An 11,456-nucleotide genomic window follows, 5' to 3' on the forward strand; every position below is an offset into this window, starting at 1 on the left:
AGAAGCAGGTAACATAATTTTGCTTCCCCGAATTTATCTAAGAGATTAAATTGGCTGAATTTTGTGGTATTCAAGATTTAAGAAGTATATAGATGGGATATAACAGCCGTCACTTGATTTCTAAGTTTTCACTCTTTTCCATACTTTGCAATCCTCTCAATTTATCTACTGTACCTGGAAGTAATTTGGGTTTTACCCATCACAGCTCAAACTTACTTCTGTAATATTTTGCTCTGTCATTACTCAGTTTTTAGCATATGCCTTCGCCTCCTGCCTCTTTTGCTCCGCTACCGCCTTCTGTCAACATCTCTTTCCCTTTCTTCTCCTTACATGCCTTTTGATCTTTTTTTTACTCTGATTATTGAGGGATTCTGTTGTTATTTGTCTCAGTAAAGCTACAGGGTCTGATTCCCCTCTCAGACTACTTATGCATAATGAGTCCGGCATCCTAAACCATATTATATTTTCATGAAGATAATTTCCAAGACCTTCCTGAAAGAAAAGGAATGTCTTGTGTCATAACTGAACCTGTTTGTACTTGGAGGATTTGTAAACTGGAGACTCATTATACCTATATTTATACTAAGATTCATACATGAGTGGTCAAGAATAATAACCTGCCTAGTACCTTTCTCAGGATGAGAAGGCAAACATACTACAAAAAGGGGCGACATAATTTTGGTTACCAAACCCATCATTCATTAAAATTCTCACAGAAGAACAATTCTTCAGCTGATTTTACAGTGAGTGTAAACATCTTTCCCCTTTGTGTTCTTTCAACTTTGCCCAGTACCTTAGGCCTTCTGCATCTCTGTGCCTCATTTCAGTATCACCCGCTATAGGCCGAGGCATTTTGGAGCACATGGAAACAGTGCTTTTCATTCTTATTTTTCCAGATGTCTACTTCTGCACCCTAGAAAAATAACATATTCCATTTGCATAGTTCTCTCCTCTCACTCACAGTGCAAGCTTTCATATTTAGCATAGAGCTTTGTTTCCTAAACCTGATTAAGCAGGGAATATTTTTACTAATCCAATTCAGCAAATTATAATTTTATCAGAACTGCCCTTTAGAAAGGGCTTTTGGAAATTGCTCTGTAACTCATTTGGAACATGTGCATAGATAGAAGGATTTCTCTTCCAAACAGAAAGACTTCATCTCTCATTAAAAAACACAAAACCAACACAGGACAATAATTAACATTGCTAACTCTAATATAATGTCTGGTTTCTGCACCATAGATAAAAATTCAGCATCTTACCAGAAATGGCCTTTTACATTAAATCTCATTTGAGGAGCATGCATTTCTCTTATGGCTGTTGTCAGGATTTAACGTACTGACATTCTAAAATCAGCAGTGTGTAGGCGTCACATTGACAAACACATGTGCATACATTTCTTCTGTTCCTGGATCTCTATTTCTGATACTTGTCTAACAAATTAATGGCATTTAGATTTTTGCAAATCCAGCACGCCACAGTTCACAAAAAGCTTGCATTTCTTTGTTGGCTGCATTTTTATAGCATATACTGCCATGGCAGCTAAGGGATTTGTAAGTGATGGAAGTACATCATCCTAAGGTCTCAAGTCTCCACTGCCTGTGCTTTATTTTTCTTAGTCTGAAATAAAATAGTGCAAGATTTAATACACTGGTGCAAATTTGATTATTTTTGCATGGGTTTGACTTTGAACAAGATATTAAAGTACCAGCATGCTAATTAATGAAGACAAAACAATATCAAATCACAATGGATCCAGCTTGAGCAAACAGCAGCCATGAAGAATGCTGAGGCTGTAAGAATTAAAAGGTAATTGAAGAGGCATTGGCTTACGCCTTGGTCATGGACTGAAAACGTCATTAAACAAATCATCAACCCCCCTATAAAGAACTCTGTCGTTATCCTTCAGCAACATTGTCAAGTGTCTGAGTTTCAACCCTGCTCAATTGTTTGTTTTGGTTCCTTAGCAGAACAAAGACTGAAATGTTTACTAGATTATTTAAATGTTATTTTATAGACCACTGTATATAGAAAGAGTAATGTTTTCAGCACATACAGTTTCGGGAATAGCAAGAAAACTTTAATGTGATGAAAAATGAACTAATTTTGAAACAATTGAGCAAAAAAAAGAGGTGGCACAATGTCAGGTTCTAATATGAAGTAAAATTCAGATAAAAATGGGGCTAACCACCATTCTTATACACAATCAAACCCAGAATTTAGCACAGGCTATGTGATTCTGCCATCAAAATATGACTTCATTACTTATTTTATAGCACTGAAACAAATTACTGAGGGATGTAGCCTCACCTTGAAATCCATGGTATACATAGCTCATTAATACCAACCTCTGCCTACTCAGCACAGCCACATCTGTCGGTCTCATCTCCTACTCTGCAAGACGACCCAAGTCCTTAATTACCAAAAAGAAAACACAGAGATAACTAACCACGCGAGCAGCACTTGCTTGGCTTTTCATACAGCTAAATGGAAGGTTCTGATGAACGTACTGAAGCTGCAGGGCAATCCCTCTGCCTGCCGAACAGCTGTCCCGAGGGCCCGCGGGTCCTGCCGGAGGACAGGGCCTTTGTCAGCCAGCAGTGCTGGCCACGGCCTGCAAATTCAGCCTGGTGCGTGCACGTAGACGAGATACGCCTTCGAGACGCCTCTTTTACAGCGGTCTGCATGCAAGACCAGGCTGGCAGGCTGGGCTGGGGAGGGGTGGCGGCTGCAAGGAGCTGCCCGGAGGCCAGTCTGAAAGCAAGCCAGAGCCGCTGCCACGGCCGTCCCTTACTAGAAAGGCTGCTGGCGGCGGACAACCGCCGGAATGGAGGCCACGCCGGCACGGGCAGGCCAAGGCCGGGCCAGGCCCGGCGCTCGGCAGCTCGCAGCCGAGGCCTGAGGCCCGGCCTCCCCTTGGCTCGGCAGCGCGCCTGCCCGGGCCCTAGGGCCGCCAAGCGGCAGGGCCGGCGCGGGGGACGGACCCCCGCCGCGGTGCCGGCGCGGCCGCCAGGGAGAGCCCCGCCGAGCCCCGGGCCTGCCCCCCTCCCGCCGCCGGGCGCGGGGCGGGGCTGCGCCGGCCGGGGCGGGCCGTGCCAACGCGCAAGCGCGAGGCCGCGCCGTCCGGCGGCGGGAGGGGTGGGCCGGCTGCGCGGGAGAGGCCGCGGGAGAGGCCGCGGGAGCCCCGAGGCGCCCCGCTCGCCCGGCCATGTCCGAGGCGTATTTCCCTGTGGGCCCCGGGCTGGGCCCGGAGGAGAATTTCCTGTCGCTGGACGACATCCTGATGTCTCAGGAGAAGCTGCCGGGCCGCGCCGAGAGCAGCCTGCCGCGCCTGGCTTTCGCGCTGGGCCCGGGGGCCGGCACCGGCGACTCCATCCCTGAGGTAACCGGCGGGCGGTGGGGAAAGAACTACGGCTCCCGGCAGCCACCGCGTGGGGCGGGGCGGGGCGTACAGCGGAGGCGCGGGGGACGCTGGGAGCTGTAGGCGACCCCGGTGGTGGCTGGCCGGCTGGCGTTTTCTAGCTACTTTTTAAAAAGTTACTTTTATTCTATGCATTTTGCCTGCTTTGTTTTGTTGTGGGGGCTTTTTTCCTGGTGTTTAATAATCTGACAATTATTGCATTACACAACATCAATTAAAAAAGTCCACTTTCAGAGTCTTGCCGTAACAGTCAATGCATCTAAAGTGTGTCTCTTTTATATTACAATTACAGCAGACTGTTCTGAAAACAAAATCGACTTTTTGCAATACTGGATCTGCATGAATAAAGTTCGCTATCTATCTTTGGCATTGCTTTACGTCCGTTTTCATGATGTAGACAACTTTGGGTGTTTCTCATTCATGCAGGGATCAAAGCTGGAAATACCTCTGTGGCTTGCTAAAGGTCTACATGACAGCAAAAGAAGAATCATTTCTGTGGAACTGCCAAAGATTTACAAGGAAGCCTGGAGGACAGTGTTCAGTGCTGATGCCAACGTGGTTGATCTGCATAAGATGGGGCCATACTACTATGGATTTGGCTCCCAGCTCTTGAATTTTGACAATCCAGAGAATCCTGAGATAGCTCAGAGTATCCTGCAGGCAAGTATCTGAACTAAGTCTTGAAATTTGGTTTTAAGTTTTTCCATCTTCCTCTGGTTCCCAGCTGCTCACCAGTCTTCAGGAAAGATATCCTGTTGTCATCCAAATGACCTCTGGATATGGATGTCTGGATCAAGTTGTAGGATGACCCTTTGGGCAACTGCACAGTCTAGTGGTGGAAGCCTCAAGTATGCATCCGGGAGTGTAATTTTAGCTTGGCATTTCCACACTGTAAATATGGTATTTCATAAAATCCTGTAAAACAGGACTAGAAGAGACATAAGATTATTTAATTGTGCCCGTGCTTCAAGGCAGAATTAACTCACTCTCTATTATTTCTATTTTTCTACTCTGTTTTTAAAGCTCTGTAATGATGAGACTTCACACTGCTCTGGGCAATCTGTTTCAGTGCTTCGCCATCCTAATCTTAGAAGATTTCCTCTCATGTCTAAATTAAAGCTCCTTTGCAGCAATACAAGCTCCGTTCTGTTAGTCTCATACAAAATAAACACTGAGGACAGATTATTCTCTTCCTTCCTGCAGCAGTCCCAATTCATTTGGTATCTCTTTGTGGGTCCTGCTTTCTAACCTCTGGTTGTCCTTATTGTGCACTCCTGGTATCTTTCCAGTTGATCTGCATCCACTGTGACTTGCAGTGCCCTGAACAGCATACAGCCTCCTGCTTAGGACTTGTGCTGATGAAAACAAAAAGCTTACTTTGTGAATTTTGTATGCTCATCGTGGTGCAGCATCTTGTTTTTCACGATAGAGTGACATTCATATGCGTTCGGTTTACAGTCCACAGTAAGACGGTACAGACTGCATACACAGACAATCGTTCCTCTTCCTGCCTTTGCATGGTTCCCTGTTTTTGCCTTAATGTAAAACCTTACATTAGTCGCAGGCGAATTACATCCTATTGTTTTCACACCATCTTTCTAATTTGTTAGGATCATTATGAATCAAGAGTTCTGCTCCCCAACATGCTTGCAGTCATCCCTTCTCCTTCTCCTGCATGTTGTTTGTTAATTTAATAAGCATAACTTCTGTTCCTTTAGTAACCTTATTAATATATTAAACTACTTGGTTCCAGATAGACCCCTGTTGAACTCTACTCAATATGTTCTTCCCCCCTGACAGGAGCTATGGGTAATTGTCTTTACCAACCACCTATGGGTGGTTTAGCTAAATCTTGCAAGAATGCCCCATGACAGATACCTGTCTGCTGCTTTTCCTCCCTTTGTAAGGCCTAGCATCCTGCCATAATAGGAAACTAGGCTGGTCTCTCAAAGTTTGTTCTTGGCAAGTCCATGTTGGCTATTATTCTTCTCTCTATTTTCTTGCAGAAGTTTATGTATAGTCTATTTGTTCCAGTATGTTTCCAGGAATTGATAATGATGGATTTATAATTCCCTGGCTCTTCCTTCCTCCCTCTCCATCTCCCCTTTATCTTTTAAAAGATAGATACCATCTATGCCAGTTTCCGGACTTCTGTGCTCTTTGAGCTTTTAAAGATAACCACTAACAGCTCTGAGATTTCTTCAGCCAGCTCTCTAAGTAGTCTGGGATGATTGCTATTGGCTTTTTTTTTCTTCTTTTTTTTTCTTTCTCTATTCTTTAAATGAAGGCTGATGCGAAGAGGCTTTAAAGCACTGTTGCTTTCTTGAAGTTGTCCACTGAAAGCTTGCTTTCTGCATTGAGGAGGTGACCACACCTTTCCTTGTCTTTTCGCTTTCTGCTAATGGACATCTTGGGGAAAAAAGCCACATTAGCACAAATTACTTGTTGACAGAAAAATCAAAGCATGCAAGGTATGCTTTCTCTTTATTAAAAGCAAACAAGAGGGGAGCAGCGCTGACTTAAAAAATAAACAAAACACCAGCGAAAACTCCTTTTCCAAATATTCAGGAACTATAAATGTGAAGTATAACTATTTGGTGGCAAAGCCAAAATGAAAGTTATTAATTTATAATATATTTATTCTATAAATAAATCTTTAAAATACTACAGTTCTGATGATTCTAAAATCAGTTTCTAAAATAACAAAGCACAGTTTTCAAAGAGTTTTGACCCTTTTTTTAATTGCCAAAAGCAAAGATAAGGGGGGGAATAAAAATCCTTAAGTATGTCCTGTTGCTTAGCTTTTTAAAATGTTATTTATTAGTTGTAGATGTGGAAAAAGACTTTCTCTGTAGAAAAAGACCTTTTTCCTGGTTAAGTGTTTTTTCAGCATACTGAATGCTTTACAGTGGCAGTTTGGCTTAACTTCCAGGCCATTCACAGGTTGCAGCTTCTATGTTCCTGCAGTAGCTGCTGTGGCATGAAATTCATTCCACCTGCTCTAAACCAATGATTGCTTGTGAAGTGAGGTGGAATAGATCATTAATTATGTTATATACCATGTGGTCTGCTCAAGCCTGTCATTAGCAAGCAGCCAAAATCTAATTCTGTGCTTGCTTCCCATCTAGTGTATCAGGGACTTGTTCTCCCAGCTCAGGCAGGAAATGGTTTGTCTTTGTATCCAAGGTCAATAGGTCCTATGCTGTTTGGAGACCCTTGACTAGTTGTGAACCAGAGCCTACACCTTTGGCTTTTCAGTCTTGAAAGCTCAGACCTCTAGCATTTGAGGTGAAGAAGCCTCTGTGTTACTTGTCAGTAATTATGCTTATCTTCTTTAGACATTTATTAGCCGTTTTCGTCGTATCATGGACTCCTCTCAGAATGCCTACAACGAGGACACATCAGCACTGGTGGCTCGGCTGGATGAATTGGAGCGAGCCTTATTTCGAGCTGGCCAGAAAGGGCTGAATGACTTCCAGTGCTGGGAAAAGGGACAGGCTTCTCAAATCACAGCTTCCAGTCTGGTCCAGAATTATGGGAAAAGAAAGTTCACAGATATGGATGGTTAAAAGCCTGAAGAACATGCAGCTACAGTGGGGGACACTGAGAGATTTACAGTCTGTCTGTCACAGAAGAGAAAGATGAATCAGCTTTGCGGAAGGACAGGCTCCCTGTCCATTAATGGGAATTCTTCTCTAGAACATCTTTGGATTAGACTAGTGCAAATTTTAAAGGCAGACAGCAAGGGTATAAAAAATAGATTGCATCACATCACTGGATAGCTTTACAGCTTACTCATACCACTCCTGAGGATTTGCAGTTAAAAGTGTTTGCCAGGTGGCTGAAAGGGTATGAGAGGATTTTCTAAAGGGGTAATTAATATTTATTATTCTTTATCTTCCAAATTGATATTTACAATACTGGATCTGTTTGGAAAAAAGTGTAATTCTATGTATTTCATCTTGTCCTTCCCATTCCAGCCTCCTGGGAACAAGTGTTTCCATGTTCCCTGTTCTTTGGAGAGCCTCAATGATGTGCAAAAAATTGTGGTACAAACCGCATTGAATTTTTCCCATTTCTAATACATTGAGGTGGAACAGGTACTCTTTGTGAGGCAGGAATGTTTTTCTTTGCTGACTTTTGTACACAGTGTTAGTGCCCCAGGGAAAAATACCTCCTCTAACCCATGTTGCAAGCGAAGTGGCTGGACGGGTCTCACGTGCTGCCTCATCCTCTCTCTCCCTTTCCACCCTTGTGGTCTTGATGCTGCACAGGGTGGAGAATGTTCTCGTTTGATGTGAGTGGCTTTGGCCACTCTATGCATCTCTATGATAGGTGTTAAGCTCCTCCGCTTGTTTTACAGAGGAGGCAACAAAGAGTCCGGACCTTATCAGAAACAGCAACTTTAATGGAAACTCTCCCCCATTATCAACCTCTGAGCCATCTGTTTTCCCATGAGAAATTCTTCTGGTTACTAAATTTGGTTAGTAGAAGAGACAGAGCAAATGAACCGAGTTTCCTTTCTTCTGATCCATCTAAATGATTCTAGCAAAATGATCCTAGTAAATGTCATTCTTGCCAATAGAAGTGACTGGAGTTGGAACTGGCTAAACAGCACAGTGGTTATCATCCCATGTGGATGCCCTTAAACTTAGATTATCTGAAGTCCCATTGGACTGGAGACAGAAAACAGATGGTTATCTCTGTAGGGCATAGTTCCCGTGATCATCAGGATGGTCGTCCTTTAGAAGCAGGTATTAGATATCTTACGGATGCTTCTGAGCATCTGTAGCAGGTGGACCTTGCAGACTACCTAAGCGGAGGAGCCAGATTGTAATGATACTGAGCGCTTCCTCTTCTGTGGGAATCACTGGGAGGTGGCAGCAAGATCCAGACCTTGGAGGAGTCGTTACTGGACTTGCAGATGCACCTGGATATTGGATACTTCAAACTGGAAATCTCAAGTACAAAAGGTGCGTGGCCATCCCTTGGCCAGAGGACTGAAAGCTCTGCCTCTGGAGGTGGTGAGAGGGGACAGCGTGCTGCCTTCACAAGCACCTTGGCGTCTCCACCTCAGCTGCATTGGGCCAGCTGTCCTGCCACAGGAGACTAACTGGAAGCTGTGCCTGACAAAGTATTTCAAGTATGTGCAAGATCGAATGCTGCTGAACTTAATGACTTAATGGCACATAATAGCCTATGCATTTTCATGAGGTTTTTGTCTGTTGTCCATTTCTGGATTTTTATGTCGAATAAATATTTTGTAAGGGAATGCTTGCAATGTAAAATGTCTGTTGTTAATGGCCGCACAGCAGAAAAATTAGTCATAGATTGGAAAGTGCAGGTCTCTACAAAACTGTGGCCATGATAGATAATGCAATCCTGCTTATATCATTCCTCTCCTTTTACAGGTAATGCAGTCAGGAGCTACAGTCATGCAGTCATGCAAGTGTAGAAGTAGTTCCTGTCTGACTTGCCCCACATGGGTAATAGCTGTTTGCCCAAGTTGTGGGAGAGACACTGCCAACCAATCAATAAGCTATTGATTTTATAAATTGCATTTTTGTAAAACACGAGATGGATGGACGTGATTCCGTGTTACCTCAACTTTGTTGTAGAGTGGTGGGTAGTGGGTGGAAATTGGCCATCTCTGTATTCGTACCCTGCTGCTGCAGGCGCTCTAGCATAGACTTCATGTAGCATGTCAAAGCTGTTTTCAGTGCTTCAGCTGCAAGGGAAGCAAGCTTAAGTCCATCTGTGATGAGAACCATTTTCGAACTGGAAGGATTATTTTAATGAGATGGTGGCTTTGAGATCTCATAGGTTTATAACAAAAATCACTAGTTCATCAATTTCAGGACTGGTTTTGGTGACTATCCAAACTCATTTTCCTACATTTGTGAGACGTTTTTCTTCTGTACTGCTGGGTGCAAAATCCAAGCAGGCGGCTGCTCATTTGCCAACATTTTGTACAGCTACTTTCAGAGTGGGGAGAAAAAAAATCCCTGAAGTAGTCCTCAATGTCACTGGCTTTTTGTAAGTAGGCAGTGTCACTTTTAGTAACCCTGAGTGTTCAGGAATAAACACCAGTAAGACCATTAAAAAATTTCATCCTGGAATGTTAAATTAATTACAGTATTTGGTTAGTAGATTTGATATTATTTTGATTTTTTTTCCTTTTTTTTTTTTTGTTTTTTTCCTTGCTGGCTGGAATGCTTTTTTTTCTGTCAAGAAATACAACAAAAGAGAGCTCTGTACTCTTTATGAACACAGACTGTCCTTTATGATTGCACCGCAGCAAGCTCTGAGTTAGAGGAGTTTGAACTTGTGTATTTTCAGAATGGCACAATAAATCCTCATTACAGAACTATACAAAAGAGGGCTGAAAAGGACTTTTAAGTGTCATTTCTCCCCATGTCCCTCAGCTTTTAAACTGGAGGACTACTGATGTTTATGAGAAAGCAGTCCATAGACATGTTTTACAGTACTGCCACAAGGGTTTTCATTGCAATCAAGTAAAAAAATATGCTAAATTTGAGATGCTTATTAGTTATGCGTTCACATAAGAATATTTGTTTGGGTTTTAATGGCCTGTTTTTGAAAAGAGGTAGGGGCTTACCTGGCCCAGTCCTTCCCCTAAGGCGAGGCGTTGGACTTGATGATCCTTATCGGTCCCTTCCAACTTGAGATATTCTACGTTTAGCCCTGTCTAACCCATCTCAGGCTGAAGCTGCCTCTGCAGCAGAACCCACAGCCTCCCTAGGTAGTCTGTTCCTGTGCCAGGCTGCAATGTATGGTGAACAAAGCAGATGAGGCAGCCGTGGAGGGCTGACCCCCAGTTAAATACAAATAGCTCTGCAACCAGCACACACACACACTTTCTCACCTACCTAAATTACCCTTTCACAAAACATTCATGTTTCTTCCTTGGTCTCCTTTGCTCTAAACAATGTCTTAGTTTGTCCTCTGGCTTTGATTTATTTTTGGTCAGCAGAATGAAGCAGTTGATTGCTTCTGCCAGCCTGGAAGCAATAGGTGGTGTCATTTGGACCAAGAGCAACCAGGAGGAGCAGCAGCAAGCAATGTTTTGAGCACTGACATACTGTAACACCAGATATTATTTTAATGAGAGAAACAGTGGCACCAGAGTTAGGAGCACAAGCCTCTCTGATCTTGATCAGTGATTTTCTACCCATTTTTGGTGACCAGCTATTACAAGAGCTTCATTCAAAATTTTAATTGAACCAGTTGAAGTAATCAGTAGAGGCACAGTGTGAATGCTTTCTTCATGCAGAGCTGCTTCTGTCCCCAGATGTGCTTTTTATAAAACATATTGTCTGGTAGCACAGCCTATGGCTCAGGAGTTTATGGTTTTATTAAAAAAAATAGCTATTCATCTAGCGCTGTCTCTGCCTGGCAGGAGGCAATTCAAAGCTGTTCCTTGCCTCAGTTTCCTTTTCTGGCAAACAAAGGTAACAATCCCTTATTAAGACTATATTTTGTCCTCTGGATTGTAGGCAGTGTCTTTGTCACAGCAAATATGCCAGCCAGATTTTCCTAGCTCTGCTGCATCTGCCAGAGCTCAGATGCTTACTTCGGTAAGTGCTTTTCAGAGCTGAAAGATTCCCCTTTTCAGAAATCACTCTGTCTTCCTTGATCAGTCCCATTAAACCTTTACTGCTAATCTTCTTCAAGACTACCAGATGCCTGATAACTTACTAGAATAAGATAAGTGCTTTTCTCGCTCTCCGCCCTTCTCTCCTACCTGAACAGCCACTTGGCCCTGCAGAGAATGGCTGAGCATGCAGTGCTAAGCCCACATTTCTCCTCTGTTTTCCTGATCTTACCTGCTTAGAAGTGCTTTCACTAGAGTTGATGGCAGCCTGAGCACTAAATGCTGAGCAGAATTGTTGGTGGGACTTTGAGCAGAAACTGGTGCAAGGATCACAGATTGCCCTAGTTTCATCATGTTACATGAGTAAGTAATGGGGGAAGGCCACGCAAACTTCCAACCTATGTCTGATGGTTTTGCTTT

At 43.4% G+C, this 11,456-nt stretch overlaps 1 protein-coding gene across 1 annotated transcript; it reads left to right on the forward strand.

Moving 5' to 3' along the window:
- Window positions 1–3,076: 3,076 nt before the first annotated feature.
- GINS3 (GINS complex subunit 3) lies at window positions 3,077–8,693 on the forward strand. Its single transcript, XM_075040599.1, has 3 exons — window positions 3,077–3,382; window positions 3,848–4,081; window positions 6,760–8,693. The coding sequence occupies exons 1-3, from the start codon at window positions 3,209–3,211 to the stop codon at window positions 6,988–6,990; spliced, it is 639 nt and encodes a 212-aa protein (XP_074896700.1). The 5' UTR covers window positions 3,077–3,208; the 3' UTR covers window positions 6,991–8,693.
- The last annotated feature ends 2,763 nt before the right edge of the window (window positions 8,694–11,456 follow it).

Source organism: Buteo buteo, chromosome 11 (assembly GCF_964188355.1).
Source record: "Buteo buteo chromosome 11, bButBut1.hap1.1, whole genome shotgun sequence".
In the NCBI taxonomy this organism is placed as follows: domain Eukaryota; kingdom Metazoa; phylum Chordata; class Aves; order Accipitriformes; family Accipitridae; genus Buteo; species Buteo buteo.